The sequence below is a fragment of the Montipora capricornis genome, chromosome 3, assembly GCF_036669925.1.
Source record: "Montipora capricornis isolate CH-2021 chromosome 3, ASM3666992v2, whole genome shotgun sequence".
Lineage (NCBI taxonomy): Eukaryota > Metazoa > Cnidaria > Anthozoa > Scleractinia > Acroporidae > Montipora > Montipora capricornis.
Genome location: NC_090885.1, coordinates 71,842,575 through 71,862,622, shown reverse-complemented (window position 1 = coordinate 71,862,622; position 20,048 = coordinate 71,842,575). Strand labels below are relative to the sequence as shown.

At 40.4% G+C, this 20,048-nt stretch overlaps 1 protein-coding gene across 1 annotated transcript in view; it reads right to left on the bottom strand.

Annotated features, from left to right (window-relative positions):
- LOC138040780 (eukaryotic translation initiation factor 3 subunit A-like) overlaps window positions 1–20,048 on the bottom strand; it is a 60,693-nt gene that overhangs the window by 13,090 nt on the left and 27,555 nt on the right. The window contains 17 exon segments of the mRNA XM_068886452.1: window positions 2,576–2,640; window positions 3,531–3,901; window positions 3,903–4,146; window positions 4,246–4,335; window positions 4,433–4,645; window positions 5,104–5,279; window positions 5,281–5,374; window positions 5,719–5,872; window positions 6,483–6,605; window positions 6,721–6,834; window positions 7,012–7,116; window positions 7,260–7,469; window positions 8,704–8,841; window positions 10,218–10,310; window positions 10,717–10,809; window positions 12,366–12,482; window positions 13,371–13,568. Coding sequence (XP_068742553.1) covers window positions 2,576–2,640; window positions 3,531–3,901; window positions 3,903–4,146; window positions 4,246–4,335; window positions 4,433–4,645; window positions 5,104–5,279; window positions 5,281–5,374; window positions 5,719–5,872; window positions 6,483–6,605; window positions 6,721–6,834; window positions 7,012–7,116; window positions 7,260–7,469; window positions 8,704–8,841; window positions 10,218–10,310; window positions 10,717–10,809; window positions 12,366–12,482; window positions 13,371–13,568 — 2,598 coding nt within the window.

Sequence of the window (20,048 nt, the reverse complement as noted above, 5' to 3'; positions counted from 1 at the left end):
CCAGTTTCCGTGTCTTGCGAGTTGCCACACCTGCACTGCGTATTCCAAATGGGGTCTGACAAAAGCTTTGTAAAATTTGTATAAGCACTTATGGCTTCCTAGATACAAACATCATAATGATCCATGACGTCATTTGTTTTGCTTTCAAATCATTCCTTGGCCAAAAAAAGGGATCACCAGCTGAAACAACCATTCCCAGATCTTATTCCTTTTCAAGCAAATTGCTCGGGTGTAGGGACTCTTGTATTATTCTTAGCGTGTCTTTACCAATATGCAAACCCGCGGCCACTGGGATTTCATTAACCTTCATTTGCCACAGGTCAGCAGAATGGTATAAGCAGTGTAAGTCCGACTGAATGGTTGGCGGTGATCGTGCGTTTCATATTAACTATGAGTCGTCAGCAAATAGCGTGGTTGTATTCGTTGTGATAGAAGCCATATCGTTAACAAACAAAAGGACAACAGGGGCCTAAACGGCAACCTTGAGCCACTTCCAGATAGTACGGGTTCCCATTGTGGATAATTCGTCGCCTTAATGGACTGCCATTGTCTTGCCAGTAATGAAATTGCGAATGTTGTTACATTGGTCGGTTTTTCCATGAGCTTTTAACTTCAACAGGGAGTCGCTGATGTGGAACTTTATGGAAACGCTTTCTCAAAGTACAAGTAGACAAGGTCTGCTACAACCCGATCCTCTGGTATTTAGAGAGGACACGACTTGCAGTGGACAAAGCCGTGTTGGTGCGGGCTGAGGAATTGTCACGCAACGTGGGTGAAGAGATGTCTGTAAGGTTAATTTCTCAAAATAGTTTACATAAAGTGCATGTAAGAGGAAATAGGTGTATAATTGCAAGCATTATTGGAGTTAGGGGAACCCGGCAGAAACCGTGAAACGGTATATCACATGTACCCTTTTTTTTGTAAGCAGTGATGCCGTAGTGAGTGATGTTCTCGCTTGGTTGTTTCGAGCTCTAACGAATTTTTCAAACGCTTTGTCAAACCAACGATGCTGTTTGTAACATCGAAGCAAGTTTTAAAACTTCAGCTTCAAGCGTACGTGGAGGATCAAATTATAACTCCATTTAACCACACGTTTAAATGAAGATTATCGCCGAGAGAAAACGAGAAAGAACAACACCACTAAACCTCCCGCTAAGTTTCTCGCCAGAGAGTAGGTGGGTAAGCCATTCCTGTCTGACCTCGATTTGAGACTGAGTCGAGCGAAAATGAATGGACGTTGAAAAGATGAGTTGAACTTTAAATTAAAGGTTCAGTGCCACGCACCACTTAAAAACGAAATGCTCGTTTATAGGCCACTTACGATATAAAAATATAAAATTCAGCTTGAAAGAGAGGTTTAGATGACAAAAACAAAGGAAAGAGGATATGCTATGTTTTTGTCCTCTTTGCCTCACTATCAAGGTGAATATTGATATTTCGAAAATGGCCTATGAGCCACTATCAACAATACCATAATACTCTTTGTTAGCTCTCCAAAATTTTGCATAAGCATTGTTTCCAGTTTCTCTTGGGACTTACAATGGTCTCAAGAGAAAATAGATGCAAAATTTATGCTTATGCAAAATTTTGGAGGGCAAACAAAGAGTATTATGGTATTTTTTAAGTGGCCTATTATATCGCAGGGGTGATTAAGAGTTACAATACACAAAAGTGCTGGGATAGCTCTTTAAAGCCACCACGTTTAATTTGCTATCTTCCACCCTGACCTATGCCAGTACTACTTCTTTGAATTGTAAGCTTTATTCTTAAACTTGCAACTATCGACTTGAGATGCTTAAAAAACCAAGCGTATCAATAATCTGAAGGAAAATTAAGTCATAATTTTTTTCCTCTATCAGCGCAGAACAGAAACTTTAGGATATGAATGGTCGGATTAAAGGGGTAAGAGAGACGAAGGAACATAAGAGAGTCTGAAGATTAATCTTGCTTATCCACTCACAATAACCAATAAAATCTAAATCAGCGTGAAAACACATTAAGAGATTTTAAACCAACCTTGCTTTACTGGTCCGGGTTGCTTGAAGCAAGGTAAGCGCTAACTAGCTTTAAATACCATCGAAGCCTATAGGTTTTAATACTCTTTAACCAACGGTTAGCGCTAACCAGTCTTCGAGCAACCGGCGCTTGATCTATTTCAGTTTTTATCCACACCCATCACTCAAGAAAAACTGAACCTAGGGCGTCTTTCGTTCCATGCCCACCCTTTGGAGGTTTTCTGGTCTAAACTTTGCACAAGCACAAGAAAGTCAACTTGGGAAAAATCGTGAGTGTTGTGAGTTCACGGTGCCAGTTATAATAATGTGAAAGTTCAAGTTTGCCGCAAATTTATAGAGAAGAAACTTTTTCACATTTGTTTCGTATCTTTCTTAACGAATTTTGATGCATTGATGTACCGGTATATCTTTCCGCCAGGTAATCCACAACACTGTGGCTCATAGTGCAGATAAGGTAAAGTTTTCAATTCTAATTCTTTCCAGGGTGGTGTTCGGTGACCAATTTTGTTTACTGCCAGGGAAGTGTAAATTCATTCATTTATACTGAACTGTGGTCCAACATCTGAATCAGACTGCGCCGCGGGTGGGCGTTCACGACCACGACGAGAAGCAGACCAAGACTTTCCTACAACAATAAGAGACGATTGAAAGCTACTATCTACTATTGTCACTTGATGTTACTCTAGGGAACAGTTTCTTTCAAAGAAGGGTTACGTTTTTGCAAACGTGGGCCGTGTGGCACAATATTTCAACAGACTTAACTATTAGAGGATATTGTAAAGTGCTAGTTTTCTACCCTATATTACACCATGTGAGCGGTAGCCCTGCTAATTGAAATGGGCCCACACAAGGACAGAGAAAACTCTGAACAGGGCAGCTCAGTCGGTAGAGCAGCGGTGATCTAACCCGAAGGTCCTGGGTTCAATTTCCATCCTGTTCAGACTTTTTTCTCTGTCCTTGTGTGGACCCACTTCCATTAGTAGGGCTAACACTCAAATGGTTTATATGGGTAGAAAACTAGCACTTCACATTACACTCTTATAGTTAAGTTTCTTTCAAATGTCGTCTTGTGCACGTGCATATGACGGATAACATTGCTCTGCAATGGGAAAACAAAACGTACAAGCTAAGAAGGTCTATTGAACTGGATATGAAATAGTTACGAGAAAATGACGGCGGACAGAGCATAAATCAGAGTAAACAGCAAAACAACGATACCAACGTTCTGAACAAGATAGTGTAATAAGAAAACACTGAAGTACTGTGAACCTTAAAGGAAATCAGTTAAAATCCTTTGAACAAATTTGTACGCTACCCGTAACCTCTTAATCACGGTTGAGATAGCCAGAGACTTATCACAAGATGCCGACATAACTGGAGTGACAGACTTTCCATCTTTCCACCACAGTTTCTTCAGAAACTACCCCTTTTTCCATCTTTATCAACTGATACGAAATGATGATAACGACAAAAAAAAAAAAAAGCAAGAAAAAAAAAATCGAGAAAGAGACCAACCTTCTGTGCGGGCAGGTGGCGGTTCCCGTCTCCACTGGTCACGACCCGGTTCATCTCCTCTTCTCCATCCATCTCGATCACCTCCGCGATCATCTGGGCGCTCGCTCCTCCAGCCAGACCGGTCACCGTCACGGTCATCGCGATAACGACCGTCTCTGTCACGCTCTCCTCTGAAGCGGTCAGCGTCACGGTCTCCACGGTAACGATCTTCGCGTTCCCGGTTTCCACGATCACCAACGCGCCACCCATCTCCCGAGGGACGCTCGCGTTCATCTCGATCACGCCTTCCCCAAGCGCCCGGCCTATCACGGTCATCACGCCATCCCCCACTAGGCCTGTCACGCTCGTCACGCCCACGATCATCGCGGCCGGCGCCATGAACTTGGAGGAGGACGGTCACGCTCTTCACGGTCACGATCACGCCATCCACTCGGCGGGGGACGGTCATGGTCATCTCTCCTCCAACCACTTCCACGATCATCCATTCTACGATCTTCCATTCGTCCACGGTCATCCATTCTACGATCGTCCACCTTACGGTCATCGAAGCGTCCACGATCGTCCATTCTTCGGTCATCCAAGCGTCCACGGTCATCTAATCGGTCTCGGTCCATATCTTAACGGAACAAAAAGTACAAGACTTAAACTTGAAACGGTGGTGGTATAAAAGAGTGCAAGTTGTCTTGTTGACTACTGAGATGCACTATAATCTTACCGCGTCTCGGTAGCCCATCTCTGTCACCAGACCTTCTCCAAGAGCTTCCCTCGTCACGATATCCATCTCGTTCTTCCCGTCTCCAAACTCCTGCGAAATGATGGAAACAAAAGTTGTTATCCAAAAAGTAATGAAGAGCACTTCATGAACCTAGATTCAGGGATTTTTATGGTCCTTAACACCTAACCTGGTGGCAAGTCCCGTGACCGATCATCTCGGCCACGGTCATCTCGCAAATCATCTCCACCAAGGCGCCATCCTCCACCAGAATCTCGGTCACGCGGCGGCCCATCATAGTACTGATCCCGCTCACGGGGCAGTTCATCTCGGCGCCATCCTGGTTGCTTATCACTATCATCACGTCTCACTGGAGGGCCTCCTTGGGGATCATCTCTCAATTCTGAAATAGCAGTGCGCCCAGATTAACCCTTTGAATCCAGGATTGTTCAGTGCGCAAATTCACCTCTCAGTTCCAATACACTGTCACGTAGACAAGTATTAGGAATGAAGATTATTATCAGCTTTATTCTCATGACCAGCCAACGAAGAAATCCAAGGAAGTAGTTGGAAGAATCAAATTTTGGATCATGGGACTCTAAGGGTTAATCAACAACACGTTGCAAACATCTTGATCATTAAAGGGCGACAGTCTACAATTCTCTAGGCTTGTGGGTATAAATCCCAACACCAAAAAACTGTATGTCAGTGCCGCGACTCGTCTTACAAACGCAAATGGCTAACGAAATATGCGCAAAGTATTCCTGAAAGGATTGACTGTTTACTTATTAAAGAACGGAGCCTACATAGTAATGTGATCTATAACCATGTGTTTAAACCGATACAAAAGAAACTGCTTGCCCAAAAATTCCTGTTTGGGACACCAACACGGCCGATATGACGTCATGTACACCCCTCTTACCTCTATCATCCCTGCGGGGCGGCCCCACCTGTCTCTGTCTCTGTCACCGTCACGGTATCCCGGTCCTCCTCGATCCCTTTCCCTCTCCTCTATCTCCATTTCCCTCCTTCTTCTTCCGCTCAATTTCGTTCAGCTTCGCGATTTTCTCCTGATACTCGCGATCCTTCTCCTCTTTTTCCTTTCGCTTTGCTTCCTCTGCCTCTTCGCGCTCTGAGAAATTTTAAATGATTAAAACAAAATAAATGTTGTCTCCTCTGTAGACTAGACTCTACTAACTTAAAGTTCTTTTTAGCGCGAGGAATCTTTCAAAATTTTAAAAGTAATGTTAGCTGACTGGTTAATTACTACCACAAAACGTTGTCACTTAAAAACTTCGAAACTGAGGCTGAATTTGAGTGTTCAGGGCAATGACTACTTTTTGTAAGTTGATTTCAATGTTGGTGTTGCACAACATGTGTAATGTCAGTATAGCCAGCAATTGATGAAGAAAAAACCAATTCTGAGGAACGCGATAAGTGTCCTCCATGAAACGGACATTTCAACATATTTCCCACCTCTCCTTTCTCTTTCCTCTTTTTCTTTTCTTTCCCTTTCTTCCTTTTCGATCCTTCGCTGCACCTTTCTCTCCAAAACGCGTTCTTTGCGACGCTCCTCCAAGCGCTTCTTACGAACTTCATCCAGACGCTTATGGAATTCCTTCATTTTTTCCTGAAATGAAAAGCGAAGCAGTAAGTTTCCGCTCCTTTCAACGTGTTTTTGCGAAAGGTTAAATTTTCATATTGGCTTGACGACTTTCTATAAACTTTTACTTCCAAGACTTTTCATAATAACAACCGCAGACAATTTTCAAAATTGAATAAGAAAAAAGTTCAAATTATTAAGTGCTGAAACACAATTTTCAAATTCCTTGAACATTTATGACCGTTCTCGTCACCAGAGCCTCGGATCGACCCAAGGCTCTGGGGAACTCTATGTAGGAGAACATGCGCCGTGGGATTCATATAGCCAAAAATTGGCTATTTGAACCTTACGGCGCCTGCTCACACTCCTCGTGCTAACATAAATGCACCAATTAGAGACGCGTTTGATTGTTCTTCAGGAAAACCTATGACGAGACACATTGTTTCAGGGTTCCCCAGAGCTCTTCTCTCCCTCAGTCAAGAGAAGAGTCTGGGGTTGAGATTGCATTTATGACCTAAAATGGCATTCTGCAAGTTTCTAACCCTGGAAAGTAAATTTCTCAAATTTAATAACTTTTCATGTTTTTTTCGGGTTGTGCCCAAACTTATTTACGAAGGCGACTTTGCAGTGGTCTGACCTCATGAGCCGCCTGCCGAGCCTTGGCAAGATTTTCAATAAAAACATCTTTGTCTGGGAGCATGCGCTGAAGTCTTCCACTGGTCTCAACCAACTTCTTGTGCTCTGAAACGGCTTTGTTAATCTGTGATATGAGAACAGAACAAAAAAATACCAGGTATTAGAAATCTACGATAATCTGAGCATTTACACTCTTTCGATAAGTTTAAGAGTTAAATGCATGTATTAACATTTCTTACCCTCTCCTCTTCTTGTTCTTCCCAAAATTGTTTGTTCAACACAAGCTGATCCCCATACTGTTTCTTTAAGAGAGGAATCTCTTCCACACGCATGGCTCTCGCAAGGTAATCCATCTTGAAAAAAATTATTAACGAATTAAGATGATTTTAAAACATGTCTGCTGCTCTTGACATCATATAAACAACATGAAAGAAGCTCTACTACTAGACTTAAGGGAGGGTTCTTTAAATTGTCGTTTTGCATAACAAAGAACCATTGAGGTGATTTCATATTACACTAAGAATCCTCACTTTCTTCTCTTGTGTCTTAAGCCTTAACTGCAGTTCTCTTTTCTCTCTGTCAAGTTGTTCAACTTGTCTGGCTAAAATATCATCAGCATCCATGGCTTCGATTTCCTGTTTATAAATAAAATTACACATGAGACTTTGGTAATTCACTAAGGTATGCGTTTCTCACGCTGGGAACTTTTCATTCTTTTGCCTTAACAATTTTAATACATTTACAGTATTAAAATTAGTTAGCATCAAAAGCATGCTACCTCCTCGGTAAGGTCCTTCAAGGCTTTTGCACCCACAGAAGTCTTCTTAAGTGCAGCAATCTTGTCCATAGCTTGTTTCTTTTCTATCTCCTGAAGCTCTTGCCTGCGACGCATCACCTCTCTCTTCTGCCTCTCTTCATCGAGTCGCTTTTTCTCAGCTTGTAAACTCTCTTTTTGTTGCAACTGCAACATCTTCTGTTCTTCTTTTTCCTAAAATCACAAGTATAAAGACTATGACTATTTATGTTACTCACTTGTTACTCGGAATACCTGAAAGGTATCCAAGTCATATTCTCGGTAGAATTTAGTATCCTGTGAAGCAAATGGACAATAGAATTAGGAAGAGGTGATTTCACTGGTTAAGAGCAATGCACTAGACCCCTGTGAGCAATACATTTAGCCTCCCTCTGTGACAAAACAACTTTCTGCACCAATAACAAATAAAAACAGCCGTGGTGGTGTTGATGGAGAAGATTGGGTGCTGTGGGCGCTTCTGTGTGACACATTTAATTTCGTTTGCTGGTTCAGAAACTCAAAACCCACGTTCTACGTGATGGCAAATGACGAAAATACAATGCACCTAAAAAGTAAAAAAGCTGGATTCGGCCTTCTGGAAATGTAATGATTAAGATATTTACTCTAATCTAGCCTGTTGACAACACGATGAAATCGCCAGTACAGAACTTCCAGCAGCGGTATGTTCGAAATGGCCGAAATTTCTTAGTTCTTTCAGCTGTTCTTTGTCCGAGCATCATTCGCAGATGTCTTTTTTTTATGAATTGATAGCTTCACGATCTTCAGCTACCTAGAGCCGGAGGTCACCGGCCGCACTTTTTCGAGACTTTACAGCTGGATATCGGTTTTCACTTACCCACGTTAATCACAAGAATGGGTTTTCACATGTTTTCTGTGTTGCTACACTAGTGTTTCACCATCTCTTTCTTATGATGAAAACAAGGCTTTATTTTTGCTTGTCCAGAGGTTTATCTTAGATTCTAACCGATTTCATGCAACAAAATAAGTGTACAGTTGTTAATTATATTTGCCCTGTCGATGAGAGTTTCAGTTAACCCTAATTTGTACTAAAAGGGAATAAAACTGAAATAATTTGTAAGTAGACCAGTGTAAGTCTTTTTTCGAAAAACAGTGATACAAGAACATTCATAGTTACTTGATCTCTTCTTGGATAATAATACATCTATAAAAGGCAATTTGCCATCTGTTGGGATGGAATTCGTTAAGGTATTGAAAAAACACATCGTGAGACAAACGAGAAAACTTTATTATTAATCACAAATTAATCTCTATGCAGATCAAAGCTTTAATTAAGAGGAAAAAGAGATTTTTCTGCTGAAACAAACATGGAGCCTCTAATAAAAAAAAAAAAAAACAGAAGAATCATGGTGCATGTGATACAAACTAGCTACCAAACGTCTGTACTTACCCTTTTAACATGTAGAGACTCTAAGAACTCTTTGCGAGCCTCAATCACAGCTTTCCTTTCCAGCATTTGTTTGTGTTCCTTTTTAGAACTTCGCAAGTAGACCTGAACTACTCTCTGCTGTTCCTCTTGACATTTTTGCTAAAGAAAAGAAAGACCAAGGTTCAGGATTTTTAACATAGTGTAAATAGTTTAGTTTTAATTTTCCCTTGCTTTTGCTTCAAGAAAAACAAGTCCAAAGTCTAGAAGTGTAGCACAATAGACACTGCTGCTTAAGTGGGAAAAAATAAGACCGTTTTTGCTAATATTCTTTTAATGTCGAGCGTTTACAATGTTAACATCTCTCGAACGATATCCGTTCGGGCCGACTCTACACATTATATAGCAAGCTTACACATCATGCATACATTACTTTACATATATGGTGGTACACAGTCACGCCATTACAATTCCAGGCTCCGTGAACTTTCAACCAGTTTTCAAAGAATGACAGTTGTACTGCATTCAACTGTCTGTTCCCATGACAAAGATTCTTGGGCAATGGTCTCCACAGTTTTTGGGGATACCAATAAAGAATTGTGTCAATGGATTTACACAGGAAAAGAGTGCTCACCTGTTGATATTGAAGTCCAATTGAATGTTTCATAAATATGAAAATACAGAAAATACAATTTTTAATTGTACATGAATGCTATAAGGCTACCTTAAAGAGACAGAAGGTTACGACTTGCAGTGTATCAGACTATGGGTGGTTACATCCTATCCTCAGTGCAATGGTAGTTGCTTGGATTGGATACACTTAACATTCTCATCATCACAAACAACAAGCTTTACAGTACTGCCCTATAGGAACAGGTACTCCCCTCCTCCCAATGTGGCCCACATTCGATTTCCATGCTCAGCGTCATATGTGGGTTGAGTTTGTTGGTTCTCTTCTCTGCTCCGACAGGTTTTTCTCTGGGTATTCCGGTTTTCCCCTCTCCTCAAGAACCAATATTTTATTTCAATTGATTTGATTCGAGTTATTTCGTTAGTGTCCCCAATTAGTGCTCTTGTGATAAATCCATGGACACTTAAATAAAGTTGCTATCATTACTTGAAAATGCTACATTTATACTCTGGTTACACAAACACACCAGATACTGTCAACAACCCTCAAAGTATATCACTGGTATTATCTTAAGATCCTGCAGTGAATTCAAGTTCTTCCTTTTTTCAAGCGCCTGTGTACCTTCTGAAACTACTGCTATCAAAGGAATATTTTCACAAGTAGGTTTTTTCCCAAAGGCAATATTTGTATTCTTCGTGTTGCAAGTGAACAAAATAATGGAACCACATCTTCCCGAAAAATTTAAGGTGCAAGATTACATTCCCAGCATTGCTCTTTCCAGTCCCATATTGAAAATACAACTATCAAGTTAGGTTTTGTGGCTGTGGTTGATGCCTTTATTCCATTATCATTAACAACCACACAGGACCTAATATAACACTTTCAGGTCTTTAATCAAGTTTACTACCTTAATTGCCTCAGGATGAATCTTATTGATGGCCTTGTGCAATGCTGATGACATCAATGTCAACTGATTTCTAAGCCGCTCTGAAGGCATTGACTGCAACAAACAGTGAAGAGACAAGACAGTAACACTTCTTGACTGATTATGTGACATGTATGTGTATTTAAACTGATGACACAAACTTGCTGTTTCAGACTATGGGTGGTCAAGTCTCATCTTCAATGCATGGTGGATGCTAGGACAAAGTGACAATGTTTGTCATCATTTACAGCAAGGAAAGAACATATCATCGTGACAAAAATCATAATCTGACAGGAGGCTTCTGAATGTTTTGAGATTAAGCAACTCATGGACCTATTCTTCAACTGTTGTTTTTCATAGTACTTACATGCATATCTCAACTATTTGGCATGATCATCGCAAATTTGTTTTCCCTGTCAGTAATAACTTTGCCTTTCAACTAACTTTAGATGTAAAACAAAACATTCTGAGTTGAACATGCCTGCAAATAAGGCCCCTCTGGTACTTCTTCTTTATGAGCTACATGAAGATCAAGTCCAAAACTTATTGCCTTGGTTTTGTGGTCAACACGCACCTAGCAGGAAAAAAGACATTGGTAAAGATCGTGTAATAACAAAAACTTGAAACTAAACAAGGTTTCAAACTATAGGATAAGACTTCATCATAAGTGTCATAAGCTTTCAATTCCATCACACAAGTTCGTTCTTTTGTAACTTAATGCATCTGGGGAGCAGGGCTGGCGCAGTGGTGAGAACACTCGTCTCCCACCAATGCGGCCCAAGTTCTATTCCCGAACCCGACGCCATAAGTGTGTTGAGTTTGTGTTGGTACTCTACTCTGCTCTGAGGGGTTTTTCTCTGGGTCCTCCAGTTTTCCCCTCTCAGCAAAAACCAGCATACAGCTGATTCCAGCTGGCTGTAAGCTGTGCTCCAAGCTCACACATGGATCGTATAGCAGCTGCCTGAGGCGCCATAGTGTGCTTTCAGTTCAACCTTCTGGAGCTGTATCGTTGCTGCACTCTGCAACGGCAATGAACTGTGACAATTAATAATATTATTTATTATTATAAAGTTTTATCCTAGAGTTTGAAACCCTGTTTATGTTCACTGAATAAATATCTTGCTAAGAAGGAAACATTCAATATTATTATTAATTCTAAGGGATCCAATATTCACTTTTTATCAAAGTTGTCAGCCGGGCAAGTATGCCTTTTGATATGCCTTTTGATATACTTGCCCGGTCAAATTGGGTTGGCTGGGCAAAAAGGCAGAATGACGGAAATGGAGCTGAAATTACTTGAACATCTGCCTTTTATTTTACATTTTCTCATCAGAAATTATGAATTTCGACTTTGGAGTATGTTATTTGCAGCGTAAGAACCAGATTTACAGTGGCCTGTAGCTGCAAAACTTACTTTGTCACGGCAAATATATTCCTTCAGACAGAGTCTGATGCGTCTCTGGTCTGCATAAATTTGAATTGTAGCTTAGAAAGTCATGATTCAAAGACCCAAAGTTTTGATGTCCCTGTCTAGTGTCTTCCTTTTACAAGCTACAAAGATTTTGTTCTTCCTGTTCATAAGCAACAGGTTCTACTAAACTTTTTTTTCTCTTTTTGCTGGAGGCAGTGAAACACCCAGTAACTAACGCCACATAATTGTTAGTGAATGAAAGCAGTGAGATACATGGAAAATTGAGCCTGTAATCGTTTCATGGAAAATACTGCGTGAGAACTGATAAGAACGAAAGTACATTCTATATAATAACAATTGATGAACAACCTTTGGAGTTATGATACTCATCCGGGCGGGATTTTCGTCTTGGGCTTATATGCTTGCGTGTATGTAGGATTTCACTTGTTGCCGTAATTCTACGTTTTTGTTCCTTTCTAGTTTTTGTTACCTCACGTCACATCACCTCAACTTACATGTATCTCATCTTACCTCACCTCGCTTCCGAGACTCATTTAAGACTTAGTAGTCTTAGGAGCTTTGTTATCATTTGACTGGTGTGCGTAAACGAAATTTGTGATTATCAAAACTAAAGATTCAGCGAATTTGTTTTACGGCTCTTCAATGTGGTTGTAGCAGGAGCATCTTCGATAGTTCTGAGATCACATTATTTGTTCTACCTGCAGTTCATTTTCTAGAGCAACATCCACAATAGCCCTTTCCAATTGGAACTCTGTAGCAAATGGCACCAAGGTCAACAATCTTGTAAACTCCATTGTCTGGTAAACTTGAGATACCTTCAAAAGAAGTTATAATCCTCAAAGTTAACAGAACATCCCTTAAGGAAGGTGCCTACGATTGTTATTGCGCATACATTCTGCGCATCTCGAAATACTTTGATTTCCTATGGGTGGTGCTTATTGATACAGGGATCTTTTTGCACGGTTCAAAACTATGTGGAGAAAGCAGAACTTAGCAAGTGCTCTTGGTATCCAAAAAGAAAATTTGGGCTATCAACGCATTTGTAAGAGATAATAAAGCTTTGATTTGGAAAAGAACGCCATACATTTTGCTTTGTATTTTACAGCTTTTTACAAATATTGTTGATTGATTATCTACAATTTTCTTTTTGGATTTCAATAACACTTGTTAAGATCAGCTTTTCCCGCATTTTCAGTAAACCACGCAAAAATACCTTTAAATTTAACCATTATGGCTTTTACAATGATTGACCTTCAGAAACAATCCTTTTGTCAGCAGCTCACGACTTGACGTGGAGAACAGGTGGCACTGGTCGTTAAAGCATGCCTCTTCCATCAATGTTTTGCAAAAACGTCAATATTAAAAACCTCCTCTCATACTTGGGTTTACAAGCTTGAGAGGTCGTTGTTGTTGTCATCGTCGTCGTCAACGCCAATGGCTGCAAAGGCTTTACAAGGAAAGGTGATAAGATTGATGGTGTGGTTGGGAAAAGTAGAAAGGCTGTGAAGAGAGGAAGTACAAGTTTCAGATTGCCCATTCAGGACCCAGATTAACAACCTAGCTCTCCAGTGAGTTCTAGTAGCTCAATGGGCAGAGCATTCAACCAGCGTTACGCAGGTTGTCCAGTTTGCGAAAGTCAAGAATTATATTAGGATTAAAAACTAATGCAATAAATAACAAGTAGGAGGAAACAAAGAGCTGACCTGTTTCAGCAAACGCACGATGGACACCTCCTGTAATGGTTTGACATACTGTGAAAGGTCCAAGTCTTCATTCGTCTGTAAGAACTCAAAGAATGTGTTAACCTGTGCACAGAGCTTCAAAGGACAAAAGTCCCTCTCCAGAAATTGGTACAGATCTTGCAACTGGGGCATAATGTGCTGTTGAACATTCATCTTCAGCTGCAGAAAAGAAATTGTAAAGGCAAGGGGATGAACTGAATATCTCAATTTGAATAACAACAATTTTTCGGGAGTGGCAAATTTCTCGGTTATAGCTCCCGTTTTAGATCCAGAAGGGCTCTTTAAAGACTATGATTTACACAAGGTTGCAAAGCTTTCTACCAGCATTGAAAAACTGGAAAAAAAATTTTCCTTTAAAATATTCAAATACACATTTTAGACTGAAGATATCAAAATTAATGCTTATCCTCAAATGATAATGTGGTGGTCTCTGACATTTAAGCAAATGGTAGCTAGATATGAGCTCCGACAATGGACTTTGAACCTTGTTTATAAACATTGAAACGGCTTACACTCCGATTACACCATACATACATCGCATTTCTCATGAATTCACAGTTTAAAAAGTTTCTCTTCATTGTAGATTCTGTATTGGTACTTTGACTGCACTGCTTTGTTTTCATGAGGAGATTGAATCACTATTTATGCGTGGAATGTTGAAAATTCTGCCGGCGACAGTGGCCTCCACATTGTCTGCACCTCACCAAACTTTAAAGTGCCTATTACCCTTAGCCAGTGACAATGAATTCTGATAACATATGTCCACCAAAGTCATCCCATGAAGAAATAACTCGCTGTCTCAACAATGAAATGATATATGAAATGGATCACATATGAACTGCGCATATAAAATCAAGTGAAGCTATGATCTTCGCAGTTATGAACGTATAGTTATGACCTCATTTTCCGCCATTTTGAATTTACAAAGATCAGTTGAAAGCCTGGGAACCTTAATTCTCAAAAATCGAGCCACAAATTATGCCAGATGATGTGTGTCTGGTGGATTTTCTGCATTTCCAGATGTGTAGAATGGTATACAGTGCCACTCAAAAGGTAAGCGAACAATGCAGATGCAAAATTAACTCGTTCAAATACACATTTTACATGTATGTCTAAAGTTGCGTATCGTATAGTCGTATACACATTTGTGACCTTTCGTTTACGTACATGGCCAAAAGAAGACATTGCAAGACAAGCTGAAATTTTAAAGTGCTACTATGATCAAATTTTTATCCCTTGAGTTTTTTGGTTTATCACATAGAGTACCATGAAACATTAAAAATGCTGTTTACCGTTTGGAAATATCTGTATTGGTTCCAGAGATATTTAAGTTTGAAAAATGTGTAAAATATGCAAATGAAAAGGCTGATGATGTCATTCACCCAACCCAATAGAACATCAAGAATATAAATAGAGCTATCTCAGCCAATTTGCAACTGAGACCATTGAAACTTGGTGAGCTAATAGTTCTGAAGGCAACACACCTACGACTGTAAAGAAATTGGTTCCCATGGCAACTCTCTCTTTGCCAGTCCCCTCCAACCTGATTTCAATATTTTGGTGATCTCAGGCTAGAAATACATTTACCAAGGCCACAAACTCGACCTAAAATCTTTACATGCTGGCAGGATCGTGCAGATGAGGCACCATTTGCAAATATCAAAACAGAACGCCAAAGGTGGCCTGCAAAGCCTTTAATATCAGGGAGGTCTGGAACCCAGTATGTTTTCATGGTAACAACAATGGTATGCTCATATTGTGGAACACATCTACTAGAATCTTACTGCAAAGAACCAAGTATTTCTGATACAAATTGGCTGAGATATCTTTCTCCATCATACTTGATCAAAATTTGGTTGGGTTTATGACATCATCGCTTGGCTAATTTGCATAGTAAAAAAACTTACCGTAAACGTCCATGTATAAGCCGCACATTTTTTCACAAAATTGAAGCCATAAATCAAGGGTGCGGCTTATCCATGGATACATCTGTGTTTGGAGTTTTAAAAAACCTTATTAATATTCATACAACTTCTTAAGATCTCAGTAAAGAAACCTAAAAGAAACTAAAAGCATGTTGCTGTTGTTCATTGACTTTTTAATGAGTGCTGGCTCCTAAAGAAGCCGTTTGTGTCTTCGAGTGTTTATCGGCGAATCTTGCTCTCCAAGAGTTCTTTCAAGCGATTAATTTTCGCTTTACTCGAACAAGTAAACACCAACCTACAAGGAATCTCCATTCCTCCGCACAGCTGTTTGCAGTGACGTCTTCGGCCAGTCACTTCCACGCATATCTTTCCGCAACGTGCGATAAAATACCACAAAATTCGCGAGTACTCGCAAGGTAAATGGCCCACTGTATCGTTGTCCTTGACCACCTTCTCGGCAAATTTGTCGACTGCATTATCAAGCTCCTGTTCTGCATGAATTTTTTCGCCTATTGCGGGTACATCTTTATAGACGTGGTCATGATACCCAGGCATCACATCCGTGTTCAAAAAATTCATGTAACGTAGGCCCTGGCCCAGACTCCTCCCCACACTTAAAGCTTGGCTACTAAGTACTCGTTCGTTTTGTTTCAATATCGAAGGAATTTCAACTTTATGGTGGTGAAACCTTGGTTGTTTGTACTTGTTGGTTTATAGCAATAGAACGTTACTGGAACTTCAAACTTTATTGTATTGCATTTTTTTCCAAAATCTGCGCTTCTAAATTTGGGGTGCGGCTTATCTACGGATGCGGCTTATACATGGACATTTACGGTAAATATCTCCAGAACAAAAAGAGATATTTGAAAATGGTGAACAGCATTCTTCTTCTCGTACAGACTACATGTTTATGTGCCAAAATGGCTTAGACAGGGAAGATGCAAATTTTGTGATAGTAGCACTTTAAACATGGAACGTCACTTCTATTACTATCAAATTTCAATCCGCCAATGGTGGCGAGGAAAACATCTACAGTGCATTATTTCGAAATTTAAGACCCTCAATCCTCAATGACTTCTGTCAAATTTCATTACTTTTACTTTCCATGCAATTTAAAAGGTCTAGCAAAAGGAGCATTGTTTTCCGATTAATCTTTGACAAACAGTTCAATGAGTTCTTTCTTTGATCATAACCGCCCAAGGTGAAAAGGCGTAGAGAGAAGTGGGTTGAGTTTGTGCAGCAAAAGAGAGCAAAATGGGAGCAAACTCAGAACAGTTCTCTGTATTCACTGCGAAACACTTCGACAAGGCCAATAGTTCCAATAGCTCACATTGACTTTCAGACATTTTATCAGCCAGAATTGTGAAGTTTCGCATTGAATCCCATATAGTTCTGTCTTTCGTGTGTTATTTTGTGTGTTGTTTTAACTTCAGAAACCGTGACAGTGCCTCTTTAATAAAAGCGAGAATACCCTATCAGAGAATTAATAAAATACAGTGAAAGAGAACGTTTTCTGGCCTTTCTGACCTGTAAATTAAAATATCAGGGTAAAGAAGTTTTGGGACTGAATAAATGTATTATGTACGATACCAGCTCCTGTCTAGTGTTTACCGTAATTCATCTTGTGAAGACTAAGAAAAGTATGAGTGCTCTGATACTTGATAAAAATGAAGGCTTAAAGGTGCTAAGGAAAAGTAAATAAGTAAGATTGATTGCGACCTACAATTATACCAAAACAAATATTGTGATTCTTTTTTACCAATAGTTATCTGTTAACTCACTTACCGTATTTACCCGTGTATAATACGCACTTTTTTTCCGCTAAAACAGCTCCGAAAATTGAGATGCGTATTATACACGGAATCCATTGTTTTAGACACGCGTCCCTCATTAGCATAAAAACAAAGATGCATTGGTTTTTGATTGAAAGTAAAAGGCTCGACCAAGATCCACTAATAAATTAACCTTTCTGTTTAAATGAACAACTGAACAACATAGCCTTCACTTTTGAGCTATAAACTGAAACATCAAAGTGCCACGAAACTCCCCGGAGTTTTACAATGCCGGTCTGATAAATAACGCTCATTAATTTCGCTAAAGATCATCCGATTTCACACTGTTATATTATAAAACTTTGCAAAGAATACAAATACCCACTACAATGTACATGTTACTGGAAATATGGACAAAACGCCACTGATCTTCGATACGTCGCCGAACCGAATGATCAACATTACACCGCAGAGAAGAAAAATTAATGTCACGCAACTGTTTTGTTGGCGCGTGCTGGTGATGGATCAAAATTAAGACCAATGGTGATTTTCAAGAGGAAAACGGTGCCTAAAGTTGAAAACAAGCACAGGGTTATCAGCGACGCCCAAGAGAAAGGCTGACTGGATGCCGAAGGAATGAAGAGTTTGGCGTGCTCCACGTGTTGGGACTGGGGAGACGAAGAAGCCTGCTTGTTTATGCTTTCGAAGCCCATGTGACTGAAAGCATGGAAGCAGCATTTACAGAGAAAACACCAATTTAGCAGTAATTCTTGGCGGATTGACCTCAGTTCTGCCTGAAGAGATGATTGAGTCGTATTTTGTCAAATATGGAGAAGTAAAAAAACCTTGATAACACACAAGACGATCTTGTGGACGGACAACAAGATGAACTTGTCGATTACGAATCTTGTGCGAGAGAAGTGCTGTTCGATTGTGACGAGTTAAAGTTTGTAAACGCTTTACATAGGCTTATTTACTTTACTGTTGTATGCAGCGGAACAAATTTTCTTATCCTGGAAATGGATTTTTTTCACACTAGTTTTGCATGAACAATTTCACTGCTTTTTGCTCAAACTTTTTTTTTTTCAAAATGCAGTCCAAAATTGGGGTGCGTATTATATACGGGCGCGTATTATACACGGGTAAATACGGTAACATAACCCATTACTTATGCTTTACAATGAAGTTTACGTACAATTGTGACCCTCCATGGGACAATGTGCTTTAAAGCCAAAAGAAATTTATGAAAAGTTGCGAACGAGTTGTGTGCCCCTCAAATCTGCACAAGGGTGCTTTTAAATCAGCAGCTGTAGATAATATCGACCACAACCTGTGGAAGAAAATACATCTAAGGCTCACATCCCGGCAACAGCAGCAGAGATAACACCTGACGGAAGTATGTTCAAACATTGTTTGAAACACGAGACATTGTGGCTCGAGATTGCTAGCACTGGAACGCACACATGTCATGGGCAGCAATCCATTCATATTAGCTTTACAGTTTCCCCCCATCTGCAACTGCAATATCTGCCCTCCTGCCTCTGTTTTCGGACCAAGCAAAATCAGTAGCTATGATTTGGCACGCCTTGAATGTTATCGCGCTGGATACAAAAGCACCAGATGTAGCACAGGCTTTCATGCAGGGCCTGTTTGCCATCACCAAGTCAGTGCATGGATTTTCTTGTATGCCTATAGATCAAGCATGTGAACAGAATAGTGTGATGGTAAAAGGGGACCGGGGAGTAGTCGACTTGACGGAAAATCTGAACGCACTTTGTAGATGGATGCTATCTGGTCCGAAAATGGCACGTCTCATAGAAGAGTTCAGAGACCAAAATCTTTCTTATGCAAGTTGTGGGTCCCAGCACCATCACCATCACAAGGCTGAAAAAGCATACCCGTTACATTTTCACAAAGATGTCAAGTCTGTGACTGAAGCCATTGAAGAAATGGGGGATCCCTTTCAAGAAGAGAGCAATGATCTCTGATCTGATGAGAATGAAGGAAATTGAGAGGCTCGAAAAAGAACACTCCAGTGCGTTTATAGCCAAACAACTGTCAGTCCGAAACAAACAAATAGATGAACCCAATGCAAGGAACAAGCTCTCCGTTTTCTCTATTCCTCAGAAAAAGCCATCAAAAACACAACAACTACATTCATGAAAAGCGACTGCTCCCTTTCTTTTGCGACTTTTCATTATGTGTCGGACAAGAAAATTCTTCCAACATGAAAATGAAGGATGTCCAATCCATTTCAGATCTGGGTAACCCTAGACTACTTCAGAACTGATGACCGCCCTACAGGCACTTACAACTCCAGGATGTTCACCTCCTGAGCATTGCAATGTGAGGATTGCACTGATGGAGAGGCACTGGTCCCTTATATCTTGTCCCAGCTCTAACACGGAAACAATTCGACCTAGTCTTTGACGAATACATAGAGAATAGCATGAAGGCAACAACACGAAGTAAACAGTGCACCAGAATTTGCCAACGAGTGGCACCAGATAAGAAACTGGACGTGAAGATCGGAATAAGAAGGAGCTGTTTAGGTACCTCTGAGAGTACATTACAGCTGTCAATAGTGGGACGATACATGTGGTCTCTACATACAGAAGAGAGGTGCTCCACAACACTCCTCAATAGGACACCTCCAGCTTAACCCCGTGTTCGCATGAAGAAGACTGTGTGGATGCAAACGAGTGGTTCTTCGTACAGTAGACACAGATTGAAACAGCGTACACAGGCAGATGACAGAACTCTAGGTGGCGTTAGGAACTGGAGCAAACCTACTCTTTATTTCAGCACATGAAGTTGCCAACCCAGTCGGCAGTGATGTCGCACTTGGTCTACCAGCATTCCATGCCTTCCCAGGGTGTGACACAGTGTCCTTTTTCATGGAAAGAACAAGAAGTTAGCAGTAGACACCTGAAACACCTTCC